This window comes from Cucurbita pepo, chromosome 15 (assembly GCF_057944985.1).
Source record: "Cucurbita pepo subsp. pepo isolate OVF chromosome 15, ASM5794498v1, whole genome shotgun sequence".
Lineage (NCBI taxonomy): Eukaryota > Viridiplantae > Streptophyta > Magnoliopsida > Cucurbitales > Cucurbitaceae > Cucurbita > Cucurbita pepo.
The window spans coordinates 1363618-1379687 of record NC_141812.1 but is presented as its reverse complement, the minus strand read 5'-3'; the positions used below and the strand labels follow the sequence as shown (position 1 = coordinate 1379687).

Genomic DNA, 16070 nt, shown 5'->3' with positions numbered 1-16070 from the left:
TTGCCCTTTTCGACCCCTATAGTAGAGTCACTTACTCAGTACTTTTAAATACTCAACCTTTCCATATTAAAGATTGTTGGGAGAGAGTCCCACGTTGGCTAATTTAGGAAATGATCATGTGTTCATAAGTAAGGAATAAATCTCCATTGGTATAAGACCTTCTCGGGAATCCCAAAGCAAAACTGTGAGAGCTTATGCTCAAAGTGGATAATATTGTATCATTGTAAGGAGTCGTAATTCCTAAAATTTCATACTATGTTTTTTTTAGGTAATGAGGACGAGATCCTAGACAATTGATAGTAGCTGTTGAGAAGGTCATGGGGCCGTTTGTAGCTCGTGCCTTTCGATAGGAATAAAAATAAAATAATTATATTTTCTTTTACGTTTTATTTTATATTTGTTTTAAACATTTTATTCTTAAAAAAAAAAAAACCAATTTTTAAAACAAAAATGTTACATTAAAAAAACCGAACATAAATGACCAAATCAATGTACTGTTTCTTTCTTCACAAAATGAGTATGAAAAGTTTGCACAAAGAGATCATTCGATGAGTATAAAAAGACCCCAAGAAAGTTAACAATTTATTGTTTTTCTCTCTATTTTTGTGTTTCTCTCTCCTCATGAACAGTTGTGGGAAATGTTGTCTGGTGCGAGATCGTTCATCTCTTTGAATTTCAACCTCTCGGGAATCAAACTCGTCGACTTTTGAATGATTTCGGACCAGGCTTCATTCCCCTCAACACCCGTCATGTTAAATCTTTCATCTTGATGTCGAAACTTGGCTTTCTTTCTCAATCTAAAGCTCGGGTTCGCTGTTCCGTTGGCCCGTCTCGACGAGTCCTCCGCATCGATTACTGACACATACATATATGCAGGTCTGTGAAAGGTTGTTCTAATTCACCAACTTTTACTATTTTGTGAGGTATTTGTGTTGGGGAAGTTCGAAAGAAATAAGGTAAAATCTTGCTTTGTTTTTCTCAAGTTTTCTTCTTGTTGAGAAACTCAACTTTTCCCCCTTGACGATTAATAGTAGATTTTGGTTCGTTTATCTCATGAACGATACCCGTTGAATTACTATCGCTAATAGAAGCTTAAGCAAATAGATTGACGTAAATTCGATCTTTTTTCTCTTATGAACAAACTTGAATGTAAATTTTTTTTGCATGTCGATTTATGTTTGATTCACAAATTTCATCTTAAATGTGAAAGAAATACATGAAAATATAAACATAGTTCATTAGTTAAGACAGTTATTCTTTATTGGAGATCAAAAACTCCGTCCCAAATTTATGTGTAAAAAGCATATAATACATATATACTTACATATGCGCATTTGATCTAAGAGTAACGTAGCAAATATCAGCGTCTTGTTGCAAGGTTCATTTCGAGTTGTGGGTTACAGGAGGGTTTATTTGATCAAGGGTCCTGATACTATTCAGGTGCGAAGAATCACGGGGAGACTGTAATGAGCAGAAAACTCACTCATCGGCCTAAATGACGAGCAAACCCTCGAACATGAGAGCAAGGGATCACCCAAGGAATTGACGAGCTCCAAGGAGGGAGGCAAGAACCATGCTTTCAGAGACTTAACCCAACCCCCCTCATCTGAATCTTATTTGAATTGCGAGAATAACGGACTAAGTCATGCATATATATATATATATATACACACACGCTCATTCTCCAAACGTTGTGGGGCAAAACCTTTAGGTTGTTTAAGTAGATTGGGTGACAAATCGACCATAGTAGTACTCCAATATTATAAACTAGGGCAACAAATTTCGAGCATACGATGATGCCGCCCGTTTTATTTCATGGAAGTCCCCGCTAGAAGAAGAAAGGATTGTAGGTGATGGCGTGTTCTACGAGTACAAAATTTTGATATAATTGTTGTGGGCCAATAATGAATAGGGTATGGTCACATGGGTATGGTGTAAATTGGCTATAATGTAAACTATAATACAACTGAAGTTAACTACAGTGTATGCAGAAAGAGGAGGATGTCAGTGTGGTCCATTAATAACTAGACTTCGAGCTTAGGAGCCGTGAAAGATGAAAGACTCGTGCACGGTTTTGAATGAGAGAAAGACGTGGGGGATCCTCGTTTTTAGCTCTTAACTCTCCCGCTCCGGTCGTTGCTTTTGTAGGGTTGTCGGGTGAAAGGGTCGGGAAATTAAATGGTATGGTTGAGAAGAAAATAATGATAAAAATAAAATAAGAAAGAGGTAACATGTGAAGGTCATAAATGGAGGTGGGTCATAAAGTCCATGTAATGTTGGGATGCTAAGAAACAATGGCTCTTTCAGCCAGCCAGCATTTAACACACTCATGACTCAATAGTGACCCTAGAAACTAACACCTTGTGTATGGACAAATTGATTGCTCGAGGATCGGAAATTTTTTTTTTACAAATTTAGACCGTGAACTTTAAAGTTTGTGACGAAGGGAAGTAACGTCAATATAAGAACCTAGATTAGTTCTAGTTACTTATGAAATGGTGCAAAAGACCGAAAAAACTGTGTTTAGTGCTTAGGGCACTAGTGAGTTTAAGAGTCGGGATAGACATTGCGACGTTTGAATTTCCAATGAAACGGGAGTATATGATGAGGAAGGTCACCGGAAGATTGCAAAAATAAGAAACGGTTACCCAGTGTTTCTTGCCTCTGTAATTAGCTCGGGTAGTTGTCGTTTTTAATGTTTTAGTCACCTTTCAATGGCTCCCTTAATTATGTGCGAGGAATTCCTCTCGTCGGGTAATGGGAAGTGGGTTAGTCCCTAAAAATGCTCATTCCTTTGTCGTTAGGGCTCAAAATCTTCCTTATTGAGACTTGACTTATAATCTTGCTACATACTACACAACATGAGTGATGAATGAAGTTGAAGCAGACACGGTCAATAATAAAGAATCTTTCTCGAGCTCAAGTATAGGCGACTCAGTCTCATGTGCTTGACTGAATATGTAGCCATGGAACTGGCAAAATCTGAGATTCTAGTTCCGGTCATATTAGCATAAATTGCCCTTTGACAACCCGACTGAACAAATGCAATGATACAACTTGTGTAGAAATTAGGTCGTTGTGAATAGGATGACCAGATTAGTATATGCCTCCCGAAAAGACCTCTATCATCATAGATCAATCGCGAATCTACAAACCCTAACAGAATTCATGGCATTTTGTGAACCAAACTTTTTCATCATTTCAAGTTTGACATCATCCCATCTGAAAATAACAGTTTCTTCTCCATTTTCCTACAACAAAACAATACAGAAATAATTTTTATTTTTTTTCCTTTCTGCAGAAGACAAAATGCTTCATGTTCATGTTTTTTTCTCTAGAGAACAGATTCAAAATTAATGATTGAGAGCAACAGAGGGATGAAAATCATGAAATGTTACCATGAACATCAAACTTCTTGTCCCCTCCATATTCATCATTATAGACATAGACATCATCGAATAGAGATCTGAAAAATATTATTGTTTGAAGTGGTTTTAAAAAAACTAAAATCATTCTAAAATTGTTAGGATCGTATAACTTACATGCTCAATCTAAATGAAAAACATGAAGAACAAAAGAGAGAATATGCAAAGAGAAATACCGACTAAAGATAAACCTGATAAAATACCGACTAAACCAATCACAAGAAGCTAGCAAACTTTTGAGGCTCGCCGCACCAAATCCTACCCATGTACCCATGAGACCTTAACTACCAACTGGTTACAATGATGAGGAAGTAAATAACACAATCTCTAAGCAACCCATATGGCAGCTTGCAGTCTACCAAGACAACCCGTAACATCGGGCGACCATAGGTGATGCGTGTACCGCTTGAAACTATTGAACATTGGTAATAACTAGATAACAATTCAAACCATTATCCTCATGTGAAGCCCTATTATTTGTCATGATGGCTCATATGAAAACCATCCACAAAGCAAATAGAGAATTCAATGGCTAAAGAAAACATTTTCCTCCTAAAACTTAAATGCAGACCCATTGATTAAATCATCGAGAAATATCGTAATGTCACAACCTTCAATGCTCTAATACCCAATTGTTGTAGCAGAAGCAAGAGCAAGATCGATTGCACTCACACACCCACAAACAGAAATTAAACAAAGAGACAAAGATTTACATGGTTCAGAGAGAAAAAATTCTCCTACATCCCTAAGTTAAGCCAATCACTATAACAAAGTGTTTACAAGTGTACCTCCCACACTCTCACACTCACACGGAAAAGTCTCTCAACAAAGTTTCTCTCAATCGTCTCTAGGCAAATACAAAATGGTAATGGGTTCACGTCTCAAAACAATGCTAGACAAACTTTTATATAGGCACAGCAATATTAATGCACATACATGAATAAAAAATATGAACCAAAATGGTTATGAACTAAATAAGAGTTAATAACCAAAATAAATGAGAATATGGACTTACAACAAACCATCTCGTATCTCGTGGGGGATATTAGGGAGAAATTTTCCAGGTTATTCCACTGAAGTAGCAGAAACATGGGGAATATGAAGCAGCTCCCTGCCAAGGTTGTAGGATGATAGGCCCTCCTCAAACATTCTGGGGTTTGCTACCGTTGCATCTTTTAGCCACATGGAAAATGTAATGTAATATTTCGATGGAGAAATTCTAGCTTCAATTTATCGGACTCTGAAGGAAAGAGGAAAATTGTGTAATCAATTCAACTATAATTACCGATGCTTCTTAAGGATAAAACAGTTTGCAGAGGTGGAATATAAAAACCACAACACAATTGAGGAAATCAAAGGGGCTGAACGCCGTGCCGTACAAGAGAAATAGACACACACAGATGCCAACAAAGAGGATGCAAGATTGTCATAAATGTACAGATAGCAAAAGCAAACATGCCGGCGTACATTATATGACACTGTGAACAAGCATGAGTTGTTTACCATTTTGATGTTCACGGTGGCAGCAGAAATTATAACAATGCTAAACGCATGTAGGAAGTTAAAAGGGATTCAAAACAAAAAATGAATAAACAAACTTTTATTATTTACTGAATTGTGCCAAATAAGAAATGGTCAATCTGTTCAATTATTGCTTTGTACAAATCACGAACACATACAAAATATTGCAGCTACACGTGCTGCACATCACTTGAAGGGGAAGGGAGATGAGGAAATGATTGTTGGGAGAGTCCCACGTTGGCTAATTAAGGGATTGATATGAGTTTATAAGTAAGGAAAACATCTCCATTGGTATGAGGCCTATCAGAGAAACCAAAAGCACACGTCATGAGCTTAAGCTCAAAGTGGACAATATCATACCATTGTGAGGTTCGTGATTCCTAATATGGTATCAGAGTCATACCCTTGACTTAGTCATGTCTATAGAATCCTCAAGTGTCAAACAAAGAAATTGTGAAACTCAAATGTGTAGTCAAAAGTGACTCAAATGTCGAACAGAGAGTGTACTTTGTTTGAGGGCTCCAGAAAAGGAGTCGAGACTCGATCAAGGGGAGACTATTCGAGAGTTCCATAGGCCTCAAGGAAGGCTCTATGTTGTACTTTGTTCGAGGGGAGGATAGTAGAGATTGTTGGGAGGTTGATCACAAGTTTATAAGTCAGGAATATATCTCCATTGAGGAAACCAAAAGCAAAGCCATAAGAGCTTATGCTCAAAGTAGACAATATCATATCATTACGAAGGTTCGTGATTTCTAACAACAGACTAAAGAAGGATGATGCAAGCTAAAACGATCATGTAACTATAAATCATCCTAGTTGACCGTTAGAACCTAATAGTTACAGATGACTGCACCAAATCGAACCGAGGTCTTAAAGCCGGAAGGACTTGCTCAACACAGCAAAGAACGATCTACCATGAGCATTCCTAGTGATTTAGCCAAAAATAAAGCACATCTCTCAACCATGCTCTTCAAACAGTAGAAAATCCACCAATTCATAATATCCTCTTAAAAGAGTGACCATGATTTAATAAATTAATCTCATATATCACAAACTGATAGGAAATCTCCTAATCTTACAGGATGGCGCTGCTATATCCAGAAACATCGCTAAAAGTATGGTTCCAAAGAGCCATATCATAAACTTAATATGGAGCTTCCTCAGACTAAGGATATCAAAAGGACACCAAAACAAAATAAAACGATCTGAATCCTCGACATCTCTGCACACACAAATCCAACCCAGAGGGAGAAAGAAAGAAAGAGAAAGCAAGACGGATGTTCTTTTCAATTCAATCACATGTACTAAGGCCAATGAGAAAGTACAGAAAACTTAACATTGATAGCAGCTGAGTTATTGAATCCTATAATCCATAGATATCCTAGTAGGTGACCTGCATGAGTAGTTATAGAACGAATCGACCTTGCTAACCTACACCGAACATCCATTTGGAATAGATAACAGAAAAGATAGCAAAAGTTCTGGTTAATGGATTCTCCTCCTATATACCAAATTGGTTTTCATACATAAATCTTTCTACCCAGATTTGTTCTCACACATGAATTGAAGAGATTCGAGGTAGAATATACAGCAGAATTCTCCACCCACTAACAATTCCTTCTGATTCACTAGTACATTCGTTCTCTTAAATACCTTCCTTATACATGTAAGCCACAGACTCCCTAGAATTTCCCCCTTTACTGTATGCAGGAAATTTGTTACTAAATGATAAGTTCCCTCTCCTAATTTGATACTACTCCGAGCAAAAAGACGATATGTAGTCAACTTGACCCGACAAATATCCTAACAGAAAGTCCTAGAGGAAAAAACACATATACTTGACAGATTATCCTGAAAATTCTAATAAATATGAAGTTTAGGAAGGAATGAATTCAAGCCATAGTGACATCTACCTATACAATCAAGCAGCAAGAGATGTTTGTCTATTGAGTTACATGAAAATTGGTCCAAACAAAAATCAAGTGTAGAATTAGAAAACCAAATAAATCGTGTAACCAATAGTTGTATCGCATAGAAGAATAGTAACTAAAGCCATAACCATCTAGTTTTGTTTTTCATAATTATGCTGGTTTCTGGAGATTTCCTTACACCTGGGGTTTATCAACTAGTCACATTTTATGCCATAATTAACGTTGAGAGATCGCCATAAACCTCTAATTCATAAATATCGTTAGGAATAACAACTCTTCAATATGGTATGATATTGTCCACTTTGAGCATAAACTCCCATGGTTTTGCTTTTGGTTTCCCCAAGGAAACATGGAGATGTATTCCTTACCGCCCATGATCATTCCCTAAATCAGCTGGGACTCTCTCCCAACCATCCTCTCCTCGAACAAAGTACATAACAGAACCTTTTTTGAGGCCTATGGAGCCCTCGAACCTCCCCTTAGTTGAGGCTCAACTCCTTCTCTGGAGTCCTCGAACAAAGTACACCCTTTGTTCAATACTTAAGTCACTTTTGGACTACACCTTCGAGGCTCACAACTTCTTTGTTCAACAATTGAGGATTCTTTAGACATGGCTAAGTTAAGGGCATGACTCTATACCATGTTAGAAATAAGGACTCTCGACAATAGTATGATATTGTCCACTTTGAGCATAAACTCTCATGGGTGCTAGACTATCTTGAATAAGACCAAAATCGATACCATGATAGGAATAACGACTCTCCACAATAGTATGATATTGTAATAAACTTTCATGGCTTTGCTTTTGGTTTTCCCAAAAGGGTTTAAAACCAAAAGGGTTTGCCCAAAAGGCCTCAAACCAATTGAGACATATTGGCCTCAAACCAATTGAGACATATTCCAACTCTAGAGACTCCCTCCCAACAATCCTCAACAAATACCCAGATAGATTTATTAAGCAGTCTTATAACCTTCATGATTTTATACGATAATGATAGCTTCTCACCCAGTGACCTATCCAAGCACGAAAAACCTAACAATCTGTTAAGGGAGAAATAATGCAAACATCAGTAGATTATACAAACATTACGAGAAGGATGATAAATCATATCGCAAAAGGGATGAACGGGTATGATCAAGCTCTATCAACCAATCAACCTATCTAAGCAATGACCAAATACAGCTAGCTAATGAATTAAATACGCTTTGAAATCATCGTAGACAGATATGAGGGCGAGAAGTACAAGAAAGATCGAGATTTACCAAGCTTAGCAACCAAGCTTCAAACTTCGATTAAGCAATCCATATCCATTTCTAGCGTAAGAGAAACGAAACGTTTCCAGATAATTGGTGCAGTCGGACTGGCCGTAGAAATCATGGCTTGAAAACCAAAATTGACGCTCCTAATTGATCACAGAATAACAACTCTTCAATATGGTATGATATTGTCCACTTTGAGCATAAACTCCCATGGTTTTGCTTTTGGTTTCCCCAAGGAAACATGGAGATGTATTCCTTACCGCCCATGATCATTCCCTAAATCAGCTGGGACTCTCTCCCAACCATCCTCTCCTCGAACAAAGTACATAACAGAACCTTTTTTGAGGCCTATGGAGCCCTCGAACCTCCCCTTAGTTGAGGCTCAACTCCTTCTCTGGAGTCCTCGAACAAAGTACACCCTTTGTTCAATACTTAAGTCACTTTTGGACTACACCTTCGAGGCTCACAACTTCTTTGTTCAACAATTGAGGATTCTTTAGACATGGCTAAGTTAAGGGCATGACTCTATACCATGTTAGAAATAAGGACTCTCGACAATAGTATGATATTGTCCACTTTGAGCATAAACTCTCATGGGTGCTAGACTATCTTGAATAAGACCAAAATCGATACCATGATAGGAATAACGACTCTCCACAATAGTATGATATTGTAATAAACTTTCATGGCTTTGCTTTTGGTTTTCCCAAAAGGGTTTAAAACCAAAAGGGTTTGCCCAAAAGGCCTCAAACCAATTGAGACATATTGGCCTCAAACCAATTGAGACATATTCCAACTCTAGAGACTCCCTCCCAACAATCCTCAACAAATACCCAGATAGATTTATTAAGCAGTCTTATAACCTTCATGATTTTATACGATAATGATAGCTTCTCACCCAGTGACCTATCCAAGCACGAAAAACCTAACAATCTGTTAAGGGAGAAATAATGCAAACATCAGTAGATTATACAAACATTACGAGAAGGATGATAAATCATATCGCAAAAGGGATGAACGGGTATGATCAAGCTCTATCAACCAATCAACCTATCTAAGCAATGACCAAATACAGCTAGCTAATGAATTAAATACGCTTTGAAATCATCGTAGACAGATATGAGGGCGAGAAGTACAAGAAAGATCGAGATTTACCAAGCTTAGCAACCAAGCTTCAAACTTCGATTAAGCAATCCATATCCATTTCTAGCGTAAGAGAAACGAAACGTTTCCAGATAATTGGTGCAGTCGGACTGGCCGTAGAAATCATGGCTTGAAAACCGAAATTGACGCTCCTAATTGATCACAGAATTTCCATTAAAAACTAAGCTGAGTGATACATCAACTTGGGAAAAAGGTCTACAAGTAAACAAGTAAAAGAAACTCGAAAAGTCTGAAGTAAACTCCTCTATAGCATGGGATGTAAGGCTCTGTACACCCACACAAGGATAACGGATTTACAGGACCGCCGCTAGTTTCCTTCTATCTCATTTACTTCCTTCCTCTTCTTGCCGGAGCCTTTCTCGCCGGCGATTTCACTTTCTTAGACTTAACGCTTTTCGCCGGAGCCTTCTTGGCCACCGGTGCTTTCTTCACCGCCGGTTTCGGAACAGGTGCCTTATTCCCTGGTGAGGATCTTGTGGATGTCCTAGCAACCTTGGCGGGATTCTCCTTGGCTTTCGGCTTGGGAGCAGCTTTAGTCTTCGCTGCAGCTTTCGGCTTCGCAACCGCACTGCTCTTTGCCTTGGCGGGAGCAGGTTTAGGTTTAGGTTTAGGAGCAGCCTTGGGTTTAGCAGCCGTCTTGGGCTTCGGCTTCGCTGCTGGTTTCGGCTTTGCTGCCGGTTTAGCCATAGCCTTGGTCTTCACCGCCGCTTTAGGTTTCGGCTTGGCAGCAACAGGCTTCTTCTTCGCAGGAGAAGCAGGCTTCGAAGCTGCCAATTTCGCTGGCAGAAGCTTGAACGAGCTCTTAACCTTCACCAGCTTCCCGGAAGCAACAAGTTTCTTCAAATGGAATAACAAAAGCTTCTTAAAGTTCGGAGGAAGTTGCTTCTGCTTCTCCTCAATGAATTTCGTAATCGCATACTGACTCGAACCAGTCCTCTCCTTCAACGTGACAATCGCATCCTTAATCATCTGAAATCAAAACATCAAACCAAATCAACAAAACAGATCCATTACACCAAACATGAATCCGAAAGAAAATTATGTTCTAAACTCCAAACTCAATTCAGCAACACACCTCTTCATATGGAGGATGAGTTGGGGGATTTCTAGATCTTTTAGGCGCAGCAGGCTTCTTCTCTTTAGATTCTTTGGATTTCTTCGACTTCGCGGCCTTTTTCACAGGACTTTCTCCGGCTGGTTCGGCGTTGGCCGGCTCTGCCGCAGACTCCACCGCCAAAACTGGCTCCTCAGTAGCCATTGATGTAGAAACAAGATCAAATTCCACAAACCAGGAGTAGAATTCGGAAATGGAAAGATGATCGGAACAAAAATTGGGATCTAGAGAAACGAGAGAGATATATGAAATGTTACTGGTAATTTCGTTGAGTGGGTTTGGCTAAAATGTTTAGGCTTAAATAGTCGGCTTGTCATGTTCATCGCAAGGAAGCTGAGATCTGATTGGCAAATACGCCTATCACGCGGATCGCTACCTTTTCCAAGTTTAAATTATGGTCGTTCGATCAAACATCATCGACGGCTGATAGCGCCAGATTTGGGTGGCTTTGATGGAGGAGTTTGGATGGGGAGGTGTTTGAGATGAATTGAGTGTGCTTTTAAGCTTGATTAATATGAGCATAACTTAGGCTACACTTAATAGATTTAAATGGGGTTTTTTTCATTTTGTAGCTTATTACATTAGCTTTCTAATGAATATTTATTCATGTCATTTGGTTAAGAAATTGAAGAGATATTTGATTTTGAATGTGGAATGGTCATGACTAGGGTTTATCATGATGCTATTGTGGTTTAGGGCAAATTTTAGGACAATGCTTCAAATAAAAACTTGAAATTTTCATTCCAACTAGTAGTATCTTAGTTAACGAGTCCAACGAAACAAAAATCGGAAAAAACCGATACCGTTTCGATACAAAATTATTACTCGAAACATCACTGAAGTTGAACATGTATGATATGAGTATAAACCCTAAATCTGTGAAAAGATTCATTTTCACCCGATAAATCATATTTTCATTTATAATTACGAAAATATTGAACCAACTGAATAAATGACATGTGTTCGGTTTTGTTTTTCACAAAATCGATGTGCCGGTCAAATTTTGTTAGTATCTCATTAGAACTTTTTACCATGGATAGGTAATTTTAACCTACTCTTTTAACAAGCATCATAACGAACTCATGTTGGGTCTAGATAACAAATACCAAACTCCATGTGCTATTGTGGTTTAGGTCTATAAGTTGGCCGAAAAAGTCTCGATGGGACGGATACATAGTTACACAACAATATATATCATGAAAGAAACGGCTGTCTTTGAATCTATAAATACGGTATAAGATTGACTTTATGTGATTTGCTTGTATTTTGTTAACAATAGTTTAGGCTTAGAAAAAAAATTCAGGTACGATTATTCAAGCTCGTTTTTAGGTTGAAATACAATCATTTTCATTAAAGTTATGTTTACTTTATAAGTCAAAATCTAAAAAATAGAACAATATCGAACGCTTTTATATATGTAATAGTAGATATCGTTTATTTCTATCATGCATCGAGCATGTATTCTAGCTCTTTTTTTTTTCTCTATTTTCATCTCTTGAATCTCTTCAACATAACTCGTTAAACTATAATCATATTTGTTTGGTTAGGCATCTTGTTTGAAAGTCTCCTCTAGTAAATTTGACTAGTTATCGAGTTAGTTATCTCCGGTTAAAATTTTGGGTGAAGTTTAAATACAATTGTAATAGAAAAAAAATAAACAAATAAAAATAATTAAAAAAATATTACGTTACACAAAAAAAACTTGTCTCAGATCTCTCCACTGACCCTCATCTTTATCCCAATTATCTCTCCTCAACCCACCGGTTACCCATAATAACAGGTATATTGCAAAAAGAAATAGAAAAAACTGTCCCATTTAAGTGAAGAAGAAATATTACCGAGAGTAAATAAATGGAAGATTTGGTGAACAAAATTAAAAGATAAAACTGTAAGTATGAGAGGGTAACAAATTCCAACAAATTCTTTTGAATAACATTATCTTCACTAAAACACTAATAATAATAATAGAAAATGAGATCTTAAAATAGAATTTTATATATATTATAAATTTCTAAGTCTCTCTTTATGCAAAGTCTTGCATGAAATTTAACACATGAACCATTGTAAAATTTAGAGAATTGAACGTTGACTTGGATACAAAGGAAAAAAATCGAACTTTCATTAAGGATAAATTTGTGATACCAGCCTAAGCTAATCACGTAGGTGACCGGATAGATTAGAAATGGTATGAGTTGCAATTAGACTTGTTGGAGATGACATATGATGGTGCATGCGATGTCTATATTTATGATGTATGAGTTATATCGCATGATGTCGTACACTAGTTGTATGATGATGTATGAGCATGATGATATATGAGTTATGATGATTGAGTTGTGATGCATGTAATGTACGTAATTGATATATATATTTTCGATGTATGACATACATGATGTGTTTGATGCACTAATGACTATTAAGGATATTTAGTCCTAAATTATAGTTTACCGTATATATCATATTTGATATTTTATTACAAGACATTACTATAGGTATCTTTCCATTTATTACTCTCTCCATATCCTTGTAATTTATTTGATTATAAATAGATAACTTTTACACCATTTAGGTGTGGTGAATTAAGCAAACATTCTCATGGTATCAGAGCCCTCTCGGTTTAGCAACCCCGATCCTTTCTTTTCAATGGCTTCTGAAATCCTCTATTGTTCTTCTCCACCACCACTGCTGGCTTTAACGCTGTAGGGGCAGTCACCATGGTTGCCACATGCGGAGCCGATTGATTACTCTTCGGCTTCGCCCTTTTGACCTCCAAATCACCCTTCGCTATACTCTGTACATACAACCTCACCTTTTCCAACACAATTGATTTTCCCTCAACCAACATAGTCTCTTTCATTTTCTTCCCAATCTTCCCTTCATCCTTCACAAAAACCCTAACCTACCTATCGACCTTCTGCAGAGATTTACCTTTGGAATCTGGGCACCGCACTGGCCTCTTCGCCAACCAAGTCGCCGCCTCCCTTCTTGCCAAAATTGGCTTTTTCGCCCATTGTGGCAACTCTACCGGCTTCAACATTGTCTTTGTCCCTTGCTCTAGGTTTCCCCTTCTACTTCTTGGGTTAGACATATTCTCGCTAGAGCCAAAGTAGTATTGTCGCTGAGTGACGATCCCTCTTCACGGGTTAAACATATTCTCACTGAAGCCAAGGCAGCATCGCTGCTGAGCGTCGATCCCTCTACAGTTTTCGATGGGTAAGCAAGTGTTTCTCTACGCCTCCTCTAGACCAGGTTGTTGACATCTTCACGAAAAGTGTTTCTCGACCTCTCTTTGAATTTTTCAGATCCAAGCTTCACGTTCGTTCAAATTCGACGCTTAGCTTGCGAGGGGGTGTTAAGAATATTTAGTACTAAATTATAGCTTGCGATGGGGTGTTTCTCGACCCCTCTAGATATTTGCCTTCTTACTACAGGTATCTTTCCATTTATTACTCTTTTATGTCCTTGTAATTTATTTAATTATAAGTAGATAACTTTCACACACCATTTATTTGATTATAAATGACAATATAATGAGTATGATGTGTTTGCATGACGTTATCTTAATATGTTTGTTGGGTTTTATGTCCTAAAACTCATAGTTTGTAAACAAAAACATATTCTATTTTCAATAAAGTTATTATTATTGTTTATTCAGTAAAGATTGTTATTGAATAAAGTGAACTTTACGATCATTAATCTAAATCCAATAAACTAAGGACACTCTGGCTATAGTATGATTACTTGAACTATATGTAGAGACATAAGAGTGGATCAAGTTCAAGTATATAGTCAAAATGATCTATAGTATAAGGATAAGGCTGAGTACCTTATTCTGGGGACACTATGGATGCGGCCCACTTTTGTATATGATATAAACAATATGATCACTAAATTGTACATGTGGAGACATGTGAGTGGGGGCATCCTATGCAATGAGTATTGCATAAGATCGGACCATGAAGAAAACCACTCTCACTTTATAATGTCGTTTACTGTTGAGACTGATTTTCTTTTCATTCGATAACCTAGGTAACTCGATTTCAATCCTGAGCTAACCATGAACTCCTGTTTATTCGGAATTATCCTTAGATTTGCATGGGTGAGAGTGGCTCTAGTTCGCCGACTCAATAGACCTCCCATTTCAGAGGTAAGACTGGGTGAATGGCTGGGGACGTGGGGTGCAAGATGGAATTCACTCCTACCCACTTTTAGGGATAGAAGAGAGGTTGTTCCCTTCAGCACTGACTCCAGGTCTTGAACAAGGGGCCCCACCCTCTCATTGGCCTGAGAGGAATTCGGTTTACTGGTTGGACCACAAACTAATTGTTCATTAGAGGATCAGTGAGACATAAGGAATAAGAAGTAACTTCAGGGGTAAAACAGTAAATTGACCCAGCTCTAGTTACGAATAACCTATGAAGAATCGACTTACTAATCATGGTTATATCAAATGGACAGAAATATATCTATAGTGAGGAGAGTGCAACTACTAGGCTATAGTGGAGTGTCCTAGTAGTTAACGAATGATGGTTAACAAGGTTAATGAGTTTAACCGGTTAATCTTGGATCGTTGGAGCCCATGATCTATAGGTCCATTAGGTCCCTCTGCTAGCTCATATCGGACTAAACCATAGAACAGTGTGACGAGTGAGTTCAAAGTATTCAAATTCAAATTAGGGAATATGCGCTACATATATACGATATATTTAACCGCATTTTTGTTTTATTTACGAATTAAACAAAAAGAGAGAATCTGAGATATTTAAATAAGATTTAAATATCTTAATCAATTATGTGTCGAAATTGATTGGGATTGGCATTTGAATTAATATTAAATATTAATTAAATAGTTTAATTAATCATTTAATATTACTCTAATTTGAAATTAATTATTCAAATTAATTGTTGAATTAAAATGAAGAAAGTCAAAATGTTGACTTCATTTAATGGAAAAATCCATGTTAGTGAAATTTTGAGGTGTCAAAATTTGGTTTAACCAAACTTGCATGCTTGCCAAATAAACCCCACGAGTTTGAGTGGAATTTTGAGTGTCAAAATTTGGTTACAAACATGCATGCTTGCCACATAATCCCAAACATTTGAGTGGAATTTTGAGTGTCAAAATTTGGTGATCTCAAATTTGCATGAACATGCAAACATGACTCTTTAAATAGAGTGATCATGGTACATGGAAGGTCTTCTTCTTGGTGAAAAACCTTGAGAAAAACCTCTCACAAACACTCTTTTCATATATACAAAATTCTTTCCAAGTTTAGTCACTTACCGGATTCCACAATCCCGTTCTAAGGCCGGAGGAGAGTGGAGAAGACATTAGTGGTGGTTCGAAAACGGTTCGTGAGGAAAAAGAAGTTTGAACTACAAAAGGTTAGTATTCAAATTCATTAAGTTTTAATACTTATGAACATGCTAGTTATTTACTATAATTGATGTTCTAAAAGTGCCTAAGATCCAAATTGCTTCCGCATGTGATATATTAATACCATCAATGTTGATGTTTCCTATTAAGCATGCTATATGATGATGAGTGTCATATTGCATCATGTCGGTAGATCGACCTAGGACATAACCTTAAGAGCATGAAAATGATATTAATATAAATATCCACGAGCATGTGTTACTTAATGTAGCAAAGGG

At 37.3% G+C, this 16070-nt stretch overlaps 1 protein-coding gene and 2 long non-coding RNA genes across 4 annotated transcripts; 1 reads left to right on the top strand and 2 right to left on the bottom strand.

Moving 5' to 3' along the window:
- Positions 1-492: 492 nt before the first annotated feature.
- Positions 493-2324, top strand: LOC111811622 (uncharacterized). 2 transcript variants are annotated; one of them, XR_002817577.2, is made up of 2 exons: positions 493-956; positions 1441-2324. It is a non-coding gene; the product is annotated as an uncharacterized LOC111811622 (long non-coding RNA). The 2 variants fall into 2 exon arrangements; XR_002817576.2 differs by having other exon boundaries at positions 493-876; positions 1441-1981.
- Positions 2325-2893: 569 nt separating this feature from the next.
- LOC147789132 (uncharacterized) lies at positions 2894-8994 on the bottom strand. The gene is made up of 4 exons (XR_015411925.1): positions 8141-8994; positions 4441-4665; positions 3399-3466; positions 2894-3251 (listed from the first exon to the last, which is right to left on the bottom strand). It is a non-coding gene; the product is annotated as an uncharacterized LOC147789132 (long non-coding RNA).
- Positions 8995-9423: 429 nt separating this feature from the next.
- LOC111811618 (histone H1) lies at positions 9424-10699 on the bottom strand. Its single transcript, XM_023698555.2, has 2 exons — positions 10377-10699; positions 9424-10270 (listed from the first exon to the last, which is right to left on the bottom strand). Exons 1-2 carry the CDS (start codon positions 10557-10559, stop codon positions 9629-9631), a joined length of 825 nt encoding a protein of 274 aa, XP_023554323.2. The 5' UTR covers positions 10560-10699; the 3' UTR covers positions 9424-9628.
- Between the last annotated feature and the right edge of the window lie 5371 nt (positions 10700-16070).

Coding starts and splice junctions, on each gene's coding strand:
- LOC111811618 (XM_023698555.2), bottom strand. CDS start 10,559: ATGGCTACTGAGGAGCCAGTTTTGGCGGTGGAGTCTGCGGCAGAGCCG. Junction 10,271..10,376: donor CTCATCCTCCATATGAAGAG/GTGTGTTGCTGA, acceptor TTTTGATTTCAG/ATGATTAAGGATGCGATTGT.